The following is a 20,238-nucleotide window of genomic DNA, read 5'->3' on the forward strand; positions in this document are numbered from 1 at the left end:
GTTTAGTTAGCCAGGCTGTTGCAGTGGAGTAAGTCATTATTTGATTTCTCAGTTAAAGAAATGAATAATCTCTAAATTTTATGGTAGTGTTCTTTTTATGGAGATAATGACAGAATATCAACCAACGATCCAGAAAACACACTCTTTATATAAATAAAAGATGTAGATTTATTTTCACATCATTACTACTTGGTGGAGCAACTCTAACATAACATTACAACACTGTAAAAAGAACAACAAGTTGAACTTTTTGGGGGGGGGGTTCTCAACTTCCTAAAAATGCTGGGCAAGCAGAAGTTTACTTTGCCATTTAGTTGACAAAACATACACGCAGTTCAAAATATTAAGCTGCCTGAACTTTATAATTCACACTTATTTACTTCTGTTGGGCCAAGTCAGCCTAACATCACAACCCAAACATTTTATGCACAAACATTTATTTTATTTTAAACAAATATGCAGATATTTGGAATGATGGAGGCAGGTGCAGGAAATTTTCCACAAAGACTGAAGTGTCTCTCTGATTTCTTTGTATAGTCCATATCTTAAACTGATTACTGATTAATGGAGCACTGCTGAAACTGTCCAATCACGGGTCAAAGGCAGCTGGAAACATGTCTGATAACACTGACAGTATTGAGAAAGAAATATAAATATTTTCAGTCCCAAGTGGTTCTGTGTTGAAGTTGCAATTTCATGATTAAAGTTGTTGTTTTTTAAGTCAAACAGCTGCCACAGCTGCTACACCATCTACAAAATGTCTTGTGTTGAACTTTAATCTCCACATTTTCACTTTTCTTTATCAAAAAGAACAAGAATATGTTGTTCGTAATGTAGCTCTAATACTCTTTTTATAGCCCGGTAATCTGATTATGTGTATATAGCTATAGGAGTGAAACAGGTTGTAGTATTTACTTTCCAACGTCAGCGTACTTGTTTGTTCCTCTTTCCCTTTTGTTAAAAGCTCTGTATGTTCTCTGTAATGAATCAGGCGTCTGCTTTGAGCTGAACAGCTGGACTGTTGAATTTGTGTGTTCATTCATTCACAGATTTTAAATTCATGGCATTATTTGCCATCTCATCTTGTTCAGTTAAACATTAACATTGACAATGTTACAGTGCATCATCGGTCCTAATGTGCCTCCTTTACACATCCTCTGCCTCGAGTTTTTAGCGAGAATAGAAGCAGCAATTGAAACGCTGTTCAGTTCAGTACAAATAAACATTTAAGATTTATATCGAGCTTGTGCTGAAGATAAAAATGAAGTTCCTGCACAATCAGAAATCCTGAAAATGACTTCAAACAGGACAGAAATGTGCACTTTTAGCCACAGTTGTTCATTTGGATGACGGAGAAGTCAAAGGTGGAATAAACTAAATATGAAGGAGGTGAGTTCATCACCAGGCCCGGGGAAGAAAATCTGACTGCTTTTCCTCCTTTTTAAAGGTAATCAGTGATGAATGCGGGGCCATTCTTTCTCTATAAACATGAAGTACACTCGAGTGCATAAACCCTAAAAGGCTGACTCCTTGAAGTGATGAAGGCAGGCTGAAGCAGATTAGATAAAAGCTTTGAGGACCTTCTCGCTGTGATTGAGTATTGTCAGATACCGTCAATTAAACTGCCGAGCTCCATCGAGCGTCACTGGCAGCCAGATGTTAACTGTCAAAACTAAAATTGAGGTTGATTGTTCATTATGGTACTGATGCATCTTAATTATGTGACATTGTGTTCAGGCTCCAGTTTGTAGATCTCAGTAACGACAAACTGTCCGTTTGACTTTGAGATCATGAGCAGCATCATGAGGCGAGGAATCATCACAGCTGTTTGAGGTTAAAGGAAAAAAAGAGCAGACATGACGTGATAAGGACTCAACTAACAGCTGATTATTTTAAAGGGAAAAAAAAGCAGCCAAACGTCAGACACAAGGCCGACTTTCAGCCTACGCACAGTTCATATTCCTAAAGTGGATAAAGTGAATCATGAGTGAAACTACAGATAATGTGCAGAACATAATTTTTTAGCAGTTTTTCACAACCCACTGTGCAAAATAAGCAGGTCAAATATCTAAATAACACCAAGACTGGGTTAAAAACCCACAGGAAACAAAGTTTTTTTCCAGGCTGCAGAAATGAGGAAGATTTCCCTTTACATCCAATCTGGCTAATGAGTGAAAGGAACTTCCTCCTCCCAATCACCTCTGCAAACTCCAAACAGGATGTGCACAAAACTTCAGGAAAAAATATTTAGTTTGCCAATTCATTCCGGCCATTATCTTCTCTCTCTCTCTCTCTCTCTCACACACACACACACACACACACACACACACACACAGTCTTTTTATTTTTGTTAGCAGTGAAACACAGATGGTGAGAACTGCAGTCAATCTAATGGCCACTAGAGGCTGGCTCCCATAGACTCTTATTTTAAAATGTCAATCAAACATAGGAGTGAAACAGAAACCCTAAAAGGATGACTCCTTGAAGTGATGAAGGCAGGTTGAAGAGGATTAGATAAAAGCTTTGAGGACCTTCTCGCTGTGATTGAGTATTGTCAGATACAGGCTGGCTCCCATAGACTCTTATTTTAAAATAGAGAAGCAAACATGTTATTATAGCTATGGATGGCTTCTCCCTTCACATCTTCACATATGAAAATAATTCTGACCTATGTGTACACTCTTTATTTCTACACAGTGCTGTGCAAAAGTCCAATTTTTTTATAAGTTGCTTCCAAAGAACCAGAATTAATCATTTCTGAGAAGTGTGTGTTTGATAAGTTCCTTAACACTAATCTATGAGTCATTCAAGTGGAAAGAAAAGCTCCTAACTCGGGGATGAACCAGTGTTGTGTCAACAAATAAAAGGCAACCTGGCAAAGAACCAATTTAAAATAAACATATCATTTGTTCCCCCCCTTTTTTTTTTCAAATCTACAAAAAACCCAAAAGATAAGTTTGAAAGACAAAAATTGTATTTTCTGCCAATGCAGTAAAAGCATACCAGGACAGAAAAACAGTGGAAAACTATCAGTCATGGATTGGGCTCCAAGTCCAGACCTCAACATTATTGAAGAAACCCGGAGAACTAGAAGACTAGTTAAAGGAATTAAAACAAAGCTTCCTAAACAGTTCAGACTGTGCTGAAGAATAAAAGGTGGTTATACCAAATATTGACTTTTAGTCTAGTTAGAACTCTACAAACTTTTTTTTTTATTTTTTTTTTTTTTACCTTGTATACCGTTTCCATCTTTCTCCACCAAAATATAAAACATTTACATTTGTAACAAAGTAACTTTTCAGCGTTTCATAAATAACGAGGAAGGGGGAAAAAAAATCTAATTTAGCAGGCAATAGTCAAATAAAAAAAAAAAAAAAATTTTCTCCCCTCTGGGTTTGTTTTTCTTCGTTGCTTGTTTGGTAAATAATAAGAGAGGAAAACAATGTTTAACATGAAAAGTTCTGTTTTGTATTCATTGTAAACAGTTTGTTTTCAGTCTTCTTTTTTTCTTTCTAAACTATATCCACAAATTCACCATTAAAATATTTTGAATAAAAAAAACAAAACAACTTTTAAACTTTTTTTCACTCGTAACGTCCAGCAGGGGGCGACTCCTCTGGCTGCAAAAATAAAGAAGTTGGGTTGTATGGACGTCTATGGGAAAGTAAACTCATCAGAAAAGTATATATTCACACTTACAGCTGTCATGCTTCGTACAGCATGATTCTTGTTTTGTAAATCATGGACACATAAGAGTCAAAGATAACCCAGGGTCTGCTTTACCTTACCAGTGCAGTGTGTTGTTTACTTGTCAAAAAACAAAACAAAAAAACAAAAACAACCCCCCCCAAAAAAAAAACCAAGATGTCAGCAATGAAAATGTCACATCTGGTTAAAATTTACACAACTGAATAAATACACCCTCAAATGCAGATATTTAAAAGATATTTTTTAATAGTGCACCGAAGTATGAAAACAAGAGTTGCAAAATAAGACTATTCAAGAGCTTAGGTTGGTATAAGGTTAGCCTTCATTTAGGTTGTATAACATCCTCAGCATCAAAGACACTTTAAAGACAAAGATAACGCTCAGACAGTAAAGACAAAACAAAGAACCTGAGAAAGAAAATCAGCACTCCACGAGCACCATGATAAGACAGAAATAATCAACGCTTTTCAGGAACCATAGACTCTCAGTGTTCAAACCTGAAGTCGTGGCTGAAAGATGGGACTGACTGATTGGCAAAAAACACAGAAAGTGCAATAATTTTTCTGTCACTTAAAGTGCTCAACTCGTTAATTCACCCTCACAGAACGGCTATTACCTCCTCCACTCGAAACGCTCAGTCAGAGATGAGTGCAGGAAAAAAAAAAAAAAAAAAAAAAAACAACACCATGAAGATGCACATATTTAAAAGGATGAAGGGAACAACATCAGCAGCTCAATTCCATCGGTAGTGCTGACATGACCAACACTGAGGCTGATGACAGAACAACACGGCTCCTTCTTGTCACATAAAATCACAAGCACAGTAAATATTTTTTCTTCACTTAAGATGTAAAATAAAATCACACACAGTCCAGTTCAGGTGGTGAAATATCAGCGAGTTTTGGCTGCAGAGCGAAAGCTTCCTGTGGCGGCAGTCGTTCCAGAAGACACGGATATAAAATATGAATCTTTAGTGGTCATTTGTAGGTCAAAAATAAAACAGTTCCATGTACATGTTTCACTGTGTACACTATTTACAAACCTTTTTAACAAAGGAAACTGCAGACAACTGTTTTTATTGCACGAAGGCGATCACAAAGTTCGGTGACTCCAGTCTGGTTTGATTTCGGTTGATCTCCCCTTCAAGGTAGTTTCCTCAGGAAACACTGGACCTCTTCTAACACAACTATAAGCCAAGAACACTCCTTTAGTATCCAGCTCTGACTGCGTACTTTCACTTCTGTGTATCCATTAGTGTGCCTGTTTGTTCCAGGGTGCCAAACCTGGCCAGTAGGTGGCACTGCGAGAGAAGATTGTGCTCTTAAACGACCTGAGTGTCACTGTGAACACCCCAACTTTAAAAAAAAACAACAAAAAACTAAATAACCTGACAGACGAACTTAAAGTGATGAGAGAAAGAGTAAAGGCAAACGTGCCAAATGCTGCTGTTCTTTCATTGTCCACTGGAGCCCCTGGACGCAACCTCCAAACCTTTCTTGTGCTGTTTGAGGCTTCTGGAGCATTTTAATGCAGTTACCTCATTAATTATAAGGCTTTCTGAGAGTTGCAGTCGGTCCAAGAAGTTAATGCATCAGTTGAGTGAAGTTCTAGTATAACCGAAAAAGCTTTGGCTTTCGATTCCTCCTGTTTTCCCGCAGCGTGTTTCAAAAGACTGATAAGTTCCTGTTCCGTACTGCTCAAAGTCACTGCAAGCTGATGAGGAGGGCAGGAAGTCAGACACAGGAACAGCTTAAATTTAAAAATAAAAGATTATGGAGTCGTTAAACGCTCCCAGTGTGACTTGAAGCCGTGCAAAGGACGGAAGAAAACAGTGTCATGGACACGTATCCGACAGATTCCTCGGGTAAGGCTTCAAAATGGGTGACATCACCGTGGCTACGTTGATGAATTCCTTGTGTGTAACCCTGTAGATGCAACTCTGTGCCCTACCTGGGACGATGTGATCTAACAACCGTGTAAACTGTCCCAAAATCAAATGCAAACAATCAAAACAGGAGGAACGTCCAAGGAGTCGGGGTGCTGGAAGAGGTCCAGAGTTTCACTCAGAGACGACCTTAAAGGGGAGATGAGCTCAATCCAAACTTGACGTGGGTTTTTATTTTTAGGAGCAGAACTTTTTTTGAAGGCTTTCTATCCCATTTGGAGCTCGTGTTTAGAATCCAGCACTGAGAAAACAAGACGTGATGCTGTCCTGTTCGGCTGTAGTGTTGTCTGTCTAGTGTTTATAAAGTGGAGACACAGAGGTCGCTCTGACTACCCGAGCCGCCCCCGCTGGGTACCAGGAGCTCGTCCGTGTCCAGCGTTTCCAGTTCTGCCAGATCTCTGGTCGTGAAAACAACTCAACAACAGTTATGCGTCACAGGAACCATTTGGAAATAATAAACAACACTTTGTGTCCAATAGATTGTCATTTCTTAGGATCCTTCAGTAGACCAAAAGGAAGTCTTCTCCCATATTAACGGTTTAATTTGGCAATATCACTGATAATGAAGCCCTGCATCTTGAGTGACGTACCGTTTCTTTCTTTTAGACAGAAAATAAGCAAAAATGAGGAAATCTTTAGTCTGTAGTGTTGGATGGAAGCGTGATGATAAAACCGAGCTTCCAGAACTAAATCTGAACACTGTAGAAAATAAATAAGATGTAATGGGAGGCACTGGGGGTACGTTCAATGTCTCTGAAAGCTTCCCGATTGTCAGTTCAGCCAGATCCACGATGGCCGCCCTGCAAGAGAGAAGAAAAAAATGTTGTCAGAGACAAAAACTGTGCGCTTACAGAAACTCAACATAACAAAAACCTCCTATTTTAATAGGAAACGCTTTCACTGCCAGGCTTCAAGAAAACAAAACACAAGACAAAAAGAAGACGTTTTATACCAGCAGTGATCACACCTCAGCCTGCTGAAGCAACACTGATTAAACACGCCTTGAAGGTCATCAGTTACAGTAGTTTACCTGAAATATCCCACCTGCACAGGTTGTAAGACCCCTTTACATTTGTGGATCAACACTGTGTGTCCTCTTATATTATTTGAATATTTTTCCTTATTATCATACTTGCATTGAATAAATTATCCAAGTAAGTAAAATATAAAACACTTTGCCCGTGTTGTTGGAAGGTGGCGTTGTCTGAGAATACAAGAGTTTGTGGCACTGTTACATGATGAGCTGATACTTGATCTGTAATGAAATAGTAAGATCAGCATTTATTATTGGGTGACAGTCCTGTTAGAAACTGCACGCTGAGGTCAGATCCCCTCAGCTCTGCTGCGAAATCGAATCATAGCTCCACTAAAGCAATGACCAGAGACAAGTGACTTCTATCTAAAATATTTAGGCTGGACGTCGGACAGATGTTCAAGGCAAATGGCTAACTCTGGTAAATATTATCGGCTTGTTTAGGGAACAAACCTGTCACAGGATTTTGCATTAAAGTGGAAGTTTTTTTTAGGCTGCCAAGCTCAAAGCAAAGTGTGGACATATTATAATGTGTTTTTGAGGATGAGACGTGAAATGAAATAACATCTATTCCTTATGGTTTCCTTTTCTTTTATTCCCTTTGCCTTCAAACTACACTGAGGACAGAAAAAAAAAAATGTGGAAAACCGAAACAATGAGCTAAAAAGAGACTAAAAATCCAATACGTTTCTATTTGGATTTCTCATTGTCGGTTTTCACACTGCAGAGGAAATTTAGGTTAGAAGTAACTATGAAGGACCAAAACTGCCAAAATCCAAACTAAATAAATGTCTGAAAAGAACAATAATACACCAGTAAATCCTCCAAAAATATCTTTATCAAAATAATTTATGACACAGATTACTACTATTTTAATTTCCCTCTGTATTTCATTAACTTTATTTTAATTCCCCTATTTATGTAATTTCCAACACATTAATTAATACTAGGGTTTCTTCTTCTAAAAAGAAATCCTACCTTCCAGTACCATTTTCAGATTATTGTTATACATTTTTGCCTTAGTTTGTTCCTTACTTTTATTGGCGATAAATAAAAAAAAATACAAAATTAACTTAAACACTTAAATCTAAGAGAAATGCCAGGAATAAATTGTTCTATTAAATGGGGAAAATAGTGAAGTTTAGGACAAAACATGCAAAATATGTTTATTAATCTGTCACAACTGAATTGAATTTTAAATTTAATTGAATTTGGTCTCTTTAATACAATATTAATACTGCTGGTGAATTATATTTTATGCTAGTGCATTTTGTGGCAATACATAATTAATTAATAATAATTGTGGCCATAAGTTATATTAAGAATTCTAAATGTTAAAAGAAGAAAATTAAATTCATATTTTAATTAAATATCCAAAGAAAATACGAAATTAAATTAAAGAACATTAAATAAATATAGAAGACAAACATAATTTTCAAAAGCAATTGTGTTTTTAATCAAATTACTTTAAGTTTTTTTTATTTTTTTGAACACTTTAGGGGCAAGACAAAATAAAATTAGTTTACTTGCTTTAATTAAAAAGCAAATAAGGATCAAGGGAAAAAATAATACAAAAATATATACTACATGTACAAAATAGAAAATTAAATAGGTAATTGTATATTAAGAGTATTTATTTGTAACATTTGCGCTGATTTAATGGAATATTTATTTTGCTATTGCTGAATGAGCGAGTCTCTTATTTGTTTTTGTTTATTCACATTTTAATCTGGACAGTTTCGGTCCTCCGTATCCTGCAGCACCATCAGTCAGTCAGAGTACACAAATGACTACTTTTGATTTGTTATTCTTTCAGTCTAAGATTGACTCTAGCAGCCTTTCACAAACACAAATACAGACGTAAACAGCGCACAAACCAAGACCAGAAAAGGTCGAGTGGGATTTACATTTTGTTTGACTGCCGGATCACGAGCAGAAGCTTCCTTCGCCGGGGGAGACGGTGTGGAGGGGAATAAGGCTTTCACACTGCTCGCTGTCATCTGGCAGCCTGCGGATGGAGAAAACAGGATGTCAATCATCATCACAGTCGTCATCCTGACAACCATCATTATTATTATAATCACCGCTAACCAAAAAGCAGAAGAGCGCTGTGCAGAGAGGTTAGTCAGTGAAGCATGTACAGCTGATTACAGACTTAACTTAGCAAGACTGCAAGCCACAAATGGACTGCATTATCCAAAGTGTGGGTCAGAGTGAAGGTCAATCCATTTTTAATAGGTCACACACCACAGACGCACAACAACAACTCACTTTCTTTTTACAAACTTAAAAGCTTTGACTTCTTAAAAACACCAGGCGTGTGATGACTCACTTCCTGCACAGGCTTCAGAGTACATTAGCTTTGCCTGCTCTCAGGTGTGTGCACAGCTACAACTTCCATCTGCCTTTTACAAACACACAAGCCATTAAGCAGCTTTTTGCAGCTGCATCACAAATGACACAGCCGCTACATTTGGAGCCTCACTGTACACAAATAAAAGTGGATAATACAGACAATTTGTGCCCATAAAGTCCAAAAAGACTCATTTGTTTCAAATGATGTGCTCTATTTTTGCTTTGTTTTTTCATTTCACTGATGTTCATTTGCTTAAATAAGAGTTTGAACAAACGCGGTATTGAGAAATTAAAATGCATTTGGCTCTAGTCAAAGTGTAATTACATTTATGGTTATTCATCCCAAAAAAAAAAATAAAAAAATAAAAATAAAAGCAAAATTCTGCTCAAATTTACTTATTTTCCCAATATTCCACCAGCCTGTAAGTTTTTTGTTTTATATATTTTGGTCATTCTTACAATCACCAAACAATTACACTCACTACCTATCAAGTTATCAAGCATGTGGTTGCACTAACTTGTCACATCTCAAAGCACTAAGATGACGACGGAGAAAAGGCTCCTGTCAAGCTGGGTGGGCACGTCCATCTTTTACGTACAGTCTGTGTTCCGGAGCCAACCTTATAAGAGGAGTTTCAGTTTTCTACACTTCCTGACTTGGTTTTCCAGCCCCGGAGCATAACTCCTAATCCTAATTTAGCTGTTATCATATCTGAGATTATTGTCACAATCCATGAACAGAGTTGCTGCTGATAGGAACGGCTTTCAGCAGCATTTCCTCTTTTCATGCACCGTGGCTCACCAATGGAGGCCTTAAAAGAAGAAAAACCCTCTGATGATAAATGTTTATAGTCTCGTACCTCTGAATGCGATGCTTCCTGCAGATGAAGGCGTAAACCCTCCTCAGCCCCACCAGCACTGGGTCCCAGTTGTTGTAGTGACATAAAAGTGTGGCGATGAAGAAGGAGAGGAAGACAGGGACCGCTCCGGCAAAAAACAACCATGAGAAACGCACCTGTCGACACACACACATATGAGGGGAAACTAATTTAACACAATCCGTGCCATTAAAGGTGTGGTGTGGAGTGTTTTCCATGCATTAAACATTTTATTCTGTGATTAAAGGACCCTTATAAGAATGAATCACAAAGAGTTAGTTAAAATAGATAAAAGTACCTTAAGTAAACCCATTCGGAGTCATTTAGATACAATTTTGACAGTTTTCTTGCTGATTTCACACAAAACCAACAAAATTACGTACAATTTTATCTCAAACTCTCACCTTCTGCATGCAAATGTCAGCCATAATGGAAAGTGGGATGGTGAGGCTCAATGCCAGAGTCCCAATTAGAGAAGATGTGAGGAAACAGCCCCTGAGGACACAAAGACTCGTCACTAAAAATCACCACTTCTCTGAAAGCTATACATTATTCAAACACAACTCCTCGTGGCCTTCATGGTAGTGTGAACGTTGATGATTTGGTGTCACTATCGTGACCTGATACAAAATGTAACCCAGCTCACCAGAGCCAGAGGAACTCGGACAGAACGGTGCCGATGAGGCCGTTTATGAGGATGTACGTCCACACGAGTTGGCTGGGGAGCTCAAAGGCCTCGAAGCCGGTGTAGTGGAGCAGGAGGAAGCCAGGCCACAGCAGCAGCAGGTTGAACAGACCCACAAACCCTGAGAGACGCACAGCACACCCCAATTTAGACAACTTCATGGAGTGAGACTACAGAGGTGACCGCTGAGCCTTTAAAACAAACACTTCTCCTACCAAAGAACATTGGGATGTCGAGCTTATCCTCCCGATCCACTCGCCGCTTGATCATTACGATATAGACGGCATAGAGCATCGCCCCAGCCAGCGACCACAGGGAACCTTCATAGAAATACAAATCATTACATTAGATGTGTTTTTTTTGTATTACACCAACAGACTAGGAACAAGGTGATGCCTGTACGAGGCCTCTGTGATAAAGAAAAAGTTGGAAATCACTGACCGATGACTCCTTTCCCATCCGAGATGTCCATGCTGGAGAGACTCACGAGGGCAACGCCTCCCATGCTAAACAAGAGAGGCACTGAATTAATCTCACAATTAAAAACGAACATGTTAAAAATAGAAAACGCAGAGAGAGAAAATATAACACAGCTACAATGCTCAGATTTTCTGAAAAACACAAAACTGTAGAAAGAAATGAATAATGTGATGATTTTCTTAATCAGGTGCAGCACAGGGTTTAATCAGCAGTAGGATCAAACAGTCAGTCTCTCTGAAGGAAAACAATCTGCCTCTAACCGAGCGGAAACAAAGATGGTTGAGAAAGAGGGGGGGGGAAAAAAAAAAAAAAAAAAAAAAAAAAAAAAAAAAAAAAAATCACACTATGAAATAAAACCAGTGAATCTGAGAGCACAGCCAGTGAAGAGCGTGAAAAATCTGCTATTTTCAACAACAACCCATTATTATCGAGTATCATGCAAAAGTCTTGAACCACCCTTCATTTTTTATTTTACTTCCAAGAAGCCAGATGGTTTTCAGCATCAGTTCTCCAGCTGTCTGAAGGTCTTTCAAAGCATTTCCTTCGACATTGACTTCCTTTTCGCTCACATTCACTCCAGTTCTTATACCTGACCATTCTATGTCTAATCAATGTCTATTAACCTGTTTTAGGTCAAACCTTTAGGTCTAATTAATGCAACTCTTGAACCAGTTGCACACTCAAAAATTCCAACAGTTTCTGAAAGTGTCAACTCTGTGCTTTTTCAGCGATATATACGGTAATCCCAGGCAGGGCAGCACATCCAAATCACGGCAAATAACAGTAAAAAGCAAAAACTTTTTTTTTTCTTTTTTAAAACTACTGTAAAAATATCTGTTTTCTGTAGAGCTCAGTCAGTCTTCGTCTTTGAAGGTTCCGATTTTACGGTAGTTACAGAACTTGGAAGAAAAACATGGCAAAACGCCTGTCTGACGTCAGAGACAGGTTAGGCTTCAGAGGGTTAAAAAGTTCCACAAAAGAATACTAAATACCAAGTTCTTCTTCAATCTGCCAGTTTATGTGTCTGTGATGCTAAACTAGCATCCTCTGAATGAAGTGTGTTGAGCAGGTTGTTCGATGCTAGAAATGAAAAAACAGAACTTGCAGCCTGAATGTTTAAAAAAAAAAAGAAAAAAAAAAAAGAAATCAGCTCTGACTGCATTTTTTTTTTTTTTTTGAAAGTGAAAACGAGTAAATTTTATTCATTTTACTTCAGAGGCCAAACTTTAAAAAATAAAATGAAAAAATAATTTGAAGCAGAGCTTGAAGATTTCCATGAATCCAGTAGAGCTGGATGGAAAAGGTGCAGCCGGAAGACCAGATTATGAAATCTATGTGTTTTGGTTTGTGCAAAACACAAACAAGCTAAGAAAAGAAGAGCTACATCTCCTCCAGCAGAGATGACAGCTTATGACTTTTATTTGTTTTGAATCAGCTGCTTAGGAATATGAAGTTAACAATACCCAATAAGAAAGGAGCTGAATTTATGATCTGAAATACTCCTGAATGAACTAGACCCGGTGGTTTCAAACATATGGTCCGAGAGCCACAAACAGCCCACCAAATGGGCCATTCGGCCAAATGTAAAAGGAAGGTGGTTTTTAACTGTATTTTTATCAGTTTTACAGCCTTCTTATTGACAAAGTAAGTTTGTAATAGATAGAGGACAGAAACTGAGGTGTTTTTTAATTAAATAAGAGGTCTCCCACAATGCTTTTTCTCACCCTCCGCGTGATCCGGCCTTACCTCAGAGCCACGGCTAAGAGCTTGGAAAGGGTGAAGCGGTCGCAGCTGTTGCTGGGAAATATGGCTGCCAAGATGAGTGTAAACAGACCTGAAGAGGAAAAGGAGACATTCAGAAACGATTTAATGCAATGATCCATCATCTTTGAGATGTTAGTGCTGTAATGTACACGGAGAGAGAGAGTGATGGAGTTACCTGAGGTGGAAGATAAAATGTTGACGATTGCAACCTGCGTGTCGGACAGAGCTTCCTGGTAGGACAGGTTAGCCAGGAACCACTGTGAGACAAACAAAAACAACGATGAGGCCTGTGATAAAACACAGTTTAATTTGCCTCATAAATCCAGCTCTGATAGAAAGTCGGGAACTCCAACTCCTCTCACTGCTGCTCACCACAAAGCAGAAGAAGAAGCTGATTTTGGCCACGTCAGTGATGGTCAGCTTGCCCACGGTGCGCAGCATGGCCTCGTGGTCCTTGGCAGCGGGGTAGGACATGCGCGACAGCTTGGCCTCCAGGGCCTGAGTGGAGGGCAGCTGGCGCACCTCCATGATGTTACTGAAACGCACCCGCTGCTTTTTGGATGCTGGGAATAAAGAGACAAGACGTATCTTTAAAGGCTTTAATGTTTACTGCTGGACACACCTAGTTAGGCTCTAAAGCTGCCTCCATCAAAAGCAGTTACCCTCTTGGTGCAGCAATACGTATAATACTGTGTCTTCTCCACACTTTGACCCTACGATCTATCTGCTGTAGGCAGAATCTGGACTCATCACTGAACATGTTCAGGTTCTAATGCACATGTTACAGACATCACCGCAAATGGGCTTAATGGTGAAGGGCAATCCTGGCTGCCTTATGAGACCAGAGCCTGGCTGTGTGCAGTCTGACCTGGCTTGTCTGGGTAGAGAGTCATCGGCCATATCGTCCTGCAGACCTTGACTGCAAACATGTAAAAGACTGCCCTTGGTTCCTACGTGCTGACAGAATGAGGAAACGGTCTTCTTGTGTTGTCTGACTGGAACGCCAACTTTGCAACCCATCTCTCTCAATTTGGAGAAGATACTGGTGCTCACTCCAAATAATGCTGTAACTTGGTTTTGTGGAAAACCAGCATGAAGTTGTCCTATAGCATTGGCCATGTCCAGATCAGTAAAAGGTTCTGCTAATCAGGAGCCAATCAGGCAGCTGTGGAGTACCAGTAGCTTTTAAAAAAGTGACTGGCAGAATAAGCCATTTGTTATTGGCAGAGAACTTGGTTTTTTTTCCACGAGCACAACCCACATACTTAACTCTGCTGCTCAATCCACAATGTGGCAGAGAAATAAACAGGCTTTCCAACAGTATGAGATTCATTACCAAGAAACATTGTTACAAGAAAGAAAGAAACAAACCGCCTTACTTTTTATGCTAATTTTATGTGTGAGGTTTTTTTCTTTTCAAAGTTTGACAAAATTTGTCTCATTCAATGTGTAACATGGTGTTTGAGTTTATTTCCAAAACAATCCTGTCATCTTTTTGGCATTTAATCATTCAAGGTTCATTAATATTTATTTTTAATCACCCTGGATTCCCTCTGGATTCTTCAAAATTATCTCCTCACACGTCGCTCTGAGCGCTTCCCAGAATGTTTTAATTTCATAAAAAACATCACTTCCAGCTTCAGGTGCCACAAACATAAACACAGGAAACGAAATCTCAGTAGAAACACCAAAAAAACCATCACCGTTTACCTTGTCACAGCTTCCCATCACAGCAGTTAAGACACATGATTGCTTTTTATGCTCATCTTCATTCGTTTGTGAAGGCGAGCATAAAAAAAAAAAAAAATCATTGTTTCTTAACTGCTCTATCAAACAGACAATTTGAGCATAATTTAGTTTTGTTAGTCACTGAAAGCAAAGGTCTGAGGGACACAACGTTTTCTTATATTTGCACAGCTCAGCACTGCCCTCTGTTGGTCAGAAGTTTTAACTCCTAATCAGTCACGTCTGGGTGAAAGCTTCAGAAGCAGGGATGCATTTTTAATGAATGACACAAACATCAGTACTCACAGGATTCACAGTCTCCCATTAAACAGCTCGAGTGCTCGGTGGGGATGTCCTGGAACTTCACAGGGACGTACAGAGGCTCACTCTGCAAAGGTGTGACAGAAAGCCAGCTTAGGTACAGGTGCAGGAAGATTTACTCGTGTGCAGTACACCTGCAGTAATAAACTACGTACCAGACAGTTGTTCACAGTGGAGTCAGTGGTGCAGGGTGTGAAGTAGGCTTCAGCATCAGCAAACTGCAGAAAGGTGCAAATCAAACATCAAAGAAGTCAAAAGCAGAAGATGTCAGACTGATCTTCAGCTTCGTAACAGGACAATTATATCATTCTATAACTTTTAGTTAATTATCGTCATTTTTGTTCATGAACACAAAGAATGACAAACATAAATGGAGATAAAGTTAGAGCATAGAGCATTTGGCAGGTTTGCAGCAGACAGTGGATATAATGGACAAAAGAGTTGAAACAAGGACAACCACAGAGAAGATTCATGGATGTGATGGAGGAGGACATGCAGAGGGTTGGCATGTCAGAGGAGAATCCGAGGGATAGAGTGAAATGGAGGCTGAAGGTTTACTGTGATGAGCCCACAAGGGAGCAGACGCAGGGGGTCTTGCCTGTATTTTCTGATCTTTTCCTTTGTGAAATGCTAAACTTTTTGTGCTGCTTTCTGAGGTAAACATGAAAGAAAAATACTGGCGAAATCCAATGCTACGCCTCAGCTCACCTCACAAGATTTTCAGAAAAACTGACCTCTGACCCTGACCTCGAGGTTGAAGTCACTGAGAATTGTCTGAGATTTGTAGTAGAAGCACCTGTGGTATCAATTTGAAACCCCTACGTAACCTCCTTCTCGAGTTATTGCATCAACAAAGTTGGGTGTCTCCCTGGAAGAGTTTAAAGCTCTTATAAAGACTTATGTTGATGTTCCTAAGCCTTTATTTTGCCTCCTGTCTGTTTGCGTTGTCTGACACAGTCATATGAGCTTGCCAAGCAGGTCTCAGTTTACAGAGAGATTTAAATCTAAAAGGGCGTCCTGGTCAAATAAAGTTAAAAATAAGTACAATTCTGTTTTTTATAAACCCCTACTCTACAAACATACAGGCAGAACTCACCCCCTGAATAAACATGTTCAAAGGGTCAGTTCCCCCTGAGCAGAATGTTTGCCTCACTGACTCGTGTTACGATGAAGAGCAGCGAGCACAGCAACATTTACACTGATGAGAGTTTTAACAAGAAAAGAGCTCAACAGACACCTGTCACCATTAGAAAAGTAAAAGCATGAAAAACAGCCCTTAAATGTGCGCTGAAAGTGTCCACTTACGAAGGCGGACCGGCGGCGTTTCAGGGTGCCCGTGCACTGCTGCCTCCACGGCCGCCACAGCAGGAAGCCCAGCAGGTACAGCACGAACATGGACGTCTTGGCGAAGGTGCTGAAGAAGGGCTTGTTATAGTCCTGTCGCTTGAAAATGTACTGCAGAAGGAGTTGTTTCATAAACTTAATTTCAAAGGTTGAAACTCACAATTTAAAAATATTTAACTGCAGTTTTTCCTCATGAGATGTGAAGGAAGAGCATCACAGTCAGGTAAAGTTACTCCAGCACCATCTGGTGTATCTGCGCCTCGTTTTAAAGCGGGCCTATTCTGCTTTTTTCTGCTTTCTGAGTCACATTAAACATGGTCACCGTTTTATTAAGCCTTTTCAGTGTTTGGCTCCAACATCACAGGCATGGAGATCAGACTTACCGAGGTCAGCTCGGAGGAGGCGACCCAGATAACATCCACCAGCAGGAGTATCACCACCCCCAGAGCCATCCGTCTCCGCTGGGCTGCAGAGCTACCCTGAGAGCTCATCCGGTTCATGATGAACACCCACTCCATCGGGACGGTGAGAGGAGAAATTCAGAAACTGCCTGGCTGATGACAACATCAGAAGACAGACAGAAGACTGTGAGCTCCGAGGTTGACCAACTATAAACTTCCCAACTATTTACCTTAGATTTTTTTTCTACTTTAAAGCTGATGAACCTGTTCTAAACCTGTTTAAAAAGCTGCCATTCAACATTTTAATCACTAAAAACATCTAAAAAGTTATGAAACCACACAACGAGAGACTTCAGTCTAACATATCAACCAAAACCTCAATTTTGAATGTGGCTAATCTAGTGTGGAGTCTTTTAATCTGGAAGTGGAAGTTAGACAGACAATGCAAGACATAAACAAACCTTCAGAAAACTTTTGCCCAAACAATAAGTGTGTTAGTGTCTGTAAGTTTGCCTGCAGCCAAATGTTTAACGGAGTAAGGTTATCTTTTTACCACTTCAACACCCACCTGGTCGCTGCCAATAAGTAAACTGTGAATTTTAGCCAGTCTCTTTGAAGGTCAACTCAGATTCTTTGTTTCAGCCAGTTTAAGTTGAGACTCGCAGTTAAACACCTGCAAAAAAACAAACAAATGTCCATGATAACATATTTATCTCTATCCCCTATATTTGGTGACCTCTGTTTCCTTAATGATGAGTTTGACAAGTCAGTTTATTTCAATAAAGATGAGGTTTGATGACCATTAGAATAGTTTGTGTAGCTGCACAGGCAGAGACCAGCCTCACTAACTTTTGATTCAAACCCAGTTATTTTGTTATATAAAAAGTCTGAAATATGACACAAACCAATCAGTTCAGAAAAGAACTTCGAGGGTTGCTTCTAGTCAACTTTCAAAGGGTAAAGAGTTAAACGCTGCACAGAGAGCAGACCATGGATCTGTATGAAGAAAAGGAAAATATAAACTTGAGGCTACAGTCCCACAAACTCTGACACAAATCCTCTTCCTGATGAGGACGTGAGCATCTGTTAACCAGCCCAAAGAACACCTCATAGAAAAATGCTGCGATGGAAATAAAGGCTGCATATCTGAATGCTCATCGCTGCCTCTGTTAACTGCTGAACGATGAGCTTTGGGTGTTTGTGAGGGGTCTGCAGACACTGAGCTTTAACAATTCACTACTGTCTTCGTGCTAACATGCTTATCATGCACTTTACAGTAATCATGTCAAAATTAAAATGCTTAACTCTTCTCTAATATTTTACAAATTTAAAGACTTTGTGAAATATCATTATTCTTAGTTTATATTATTTACTTATTGTTTCATATGTGGGTTACTGAGTGGTGGTGTGGGGAAATAAATCATACGACAGACAAATACCAGTCACTTTTAAAATGAGGGATAACAAATACAAATTAAGAGAAAATAAAATTTTTGAAAAATATGAAATGTCGCGGTGTACCCCTTAAACTTTGGAGTTAAACCATGGATGCATTGTCCAGCAGACTGTAACTTAAATACTAAGAGTTCACCTACAGCTCGATGTGACATGAAAGCTTTATTACTTCTTTTTTTTTTGTTGTGAGTGTGTTTTAGTCTGAGGTTAGAGATGTAGTTGATCTAATTTTATTTATTTGTTGTCTCTGAAACTCTCTTTTTAACCTACTGTGTAACCTGAGGTGCACCTTCTTAGAAACGTAACTACACGTCAGGTCAAAGCAGTACACAACTACCGTTATTGGCCTGTTCAGTGCCACTGATTACTCTTGGGCATTTCCAGCCACTTAACAATTATTGTCTCAATATAAGGACTAATAATCATAGCATCAATATAAGGACTCGCAAATCTCAGCAAATTCCTGGAGGGAGACTGCTCAATATACTGGACGACATCAGGGAATGTTCAAAGACTTGGAAAAACAAACAAAAGCATTTTGTTTGTTTCTATTGACCGGAGAACATGTACAACACCAGGACACACAAGGTAATTAACACGTAATCCACTGATACAAGCACAAATGCCAACAATGACATTGGCCAATTACACGTTACATCATAGGTGCTACAAACACTCCCTGCAGATATCTAACTCAAGCCTTACCAGTAACACTTTTTGTGATCTAACTACTAATTTTGACCTCACAAATTTATTTTCTTTCACATGTCATATTTTATTTTACTGAGAAACTCTACTTTGATTAACTTGAAGTGATCAAATTGATGGCAACTTGACTTAAGTTTCTGAAGACACTAAGTCTCATCTGAGAGGCAACTTGAGTTCAGAAAGCTGAGAGGAAGGCCTGTGCATTTACCCACTAGAGGGGCTGTTACCTTGGAGGACGTTGTTGACCCATCCTGACTTTATGAGACTCGTTAAGGTCGCACTAGACAAGTTGTGAATGGAGAATCTCTTGCTTTAAAAGGTGGCTGGTGGACAGGCCACCAACGCTACTCTGTGATGGTCTCCTTCACTGAACAGATAGACTTAAGATGACTGAGAACCTACACAGACTTTGTTTAATATTCTACCTGTTGTGTACCATATGTGAATTTCACCACATATATGGTCAATAAAATCCACACTGTGTTGAAATGAAGCGAACCATATGTTATAACAGGGCTTTTTACTACCATCGAAACACCATACGGAGGGATAGATTTCGGTAAAATGGTGCTCATGGCTCCATTTTCAGACAGTAGGAGACTATGTGTAAATAAACTTTGTTCTGCTTGTTTTTCAACTGTCAGTGGGCATGCCCCGAACTTTAAAAAACACACTTCAGAAAACTTTTAAACGATTACTAATGAAAGACATTAGTCTTCACTTACCTGAGCTTTAAATCCAACTATCTGCCAGCTAGCTACGCGTAGTACATCCAGAGAGCGTTGGCAGTAACTCTTTAAGGTACGAACAGGTAAGCTGCTGGAAACACGACCTCCTCAAAGCTAGCCACTCACGGCTTTTAAGCTAGCTAATTTATTACCTGTTAAATTCTGACAGTCTGGAGGTCGACAGGTGTCCCGACGCTTTACTTTATAACTTATCTGGACATCTACTCCAGTTCATTGCCCACAGCTCAGGCTGAAGTCCACTTATTCAGTGTACCGCCGTCGCAGGTGTGCTGCGTTTAGCTGCTTGTTTACCTATTAGCATTCTAAGCGCTAACTGGCTTTATTGAAAAATGAAAAAGAAACAATAGTAAAATAAGATTTTTTTTTTACCCGAATGTGAGAGTTTAGTTTGCGCCATTATTTAAGCGTCATCCCATATGCTCCGGAAATCCTGACAAAAATCACAGCTTTGACCGATAAAAATAGTCACCAGCCCAGCGGTTGTAAACATTAGCTCAGCCTCCTGTCAGGTGACATCACTTAACGGTGCAAGGAATTCTGGGGTATGAAGTCTTAAGGGGAAAATGTTTGTTTTTTCATACGGTATTTATAAACTCTCATTTTCTTGGTTATTTGTTATAGATGGGTGTTTTCACCTTTGAAAATGTCTTTTTGGAAATTAAATTGAGCAAATTAATTCAATTTTAC

At 39.3% G+C, this 20,238-nt stretch overlaps 1 protein-coding gene across 3 annotated transcripts; it reads right to left on the bottom strand.

The window, feature by feature from the left end:
- Positions 1 to 3,928: 3,928 nt before the first annotated feature.
- LOC113008022 (solute carrier family 35 member F5) lies at positions 3,929 to 20,085 on the bottom strand. 3 transcript variants are annotated; one of them, XM_026145130.1, is made up of 16 exons: positions 19,921 to 20,085; positions 17,208 to 17,312; positions 16,622 to 16,788; positions 16,200 to 16,349; positions 15,050 to 15,112; positions 14,880 to 14,961; positions 13,221 to 13,411; positions 13,024 to 13,105; positions 12,831 to 12,918; positions 11,046 to 11,110; positions 10,820 to 10,924; positions 10,566 to 10,725; positions 10,324 to 10,414; positions 9,902 to 10,056; positions 8,594 to 8,694; positions 3,929 to 6,453 (listed from the first exon to the last, which is right to left on the bottom strand). In XM_026145130.1, exons 3-15 carry the CDS (start codon positions 16,754 to 16,756, stop codon positions 8,613 to 8,615), a joined length of 1,449 nt encoding a protein of 482 aa, XP_026000915.1. In that variant the 5' UTR covers positions 16,757 to 16,788; positions 17,208 to 17,312; positions 19,921 to 20,085; the 3' UTR covers positions 3,929 to 6,453; positions 8,594 to 8,612. The 3 variants fall into 3 exon arrangements, with proteins under 3 accessions (XP_026000915.1, XP_026000913.1, XP_026000914.1); XM_026145128.1 differs by having other exon boundaries at positions 16,622 to 16,792; XM_026145129.1 differs by lacking the exon at positions 19,921 to 20,085 and adding an exon at positions 19,528 to 19,910 and having other exon boundaries at positions 16,622 to 16,792.
- Positions 20,086 to 20,238: the final 153 nt, after the last annotated feature.

The sequence above is a fragment of the Astatotilapia calliptera genome, chromosome 16 (genome assembly GCF_900246225.1).
Source record: "Astatotilapia calliptera chromosome 16, fAstCal1.2, whole genome shotgun sequence".
In the NCBI taxonomy this organism is placed as follows: domain Eukaryota; kingdom Metazoa; phylum Chordata; class Actinopteri; order Cichliformes; family Cichlidae; genus Astatotilapia; species Astatotilapia calliptera.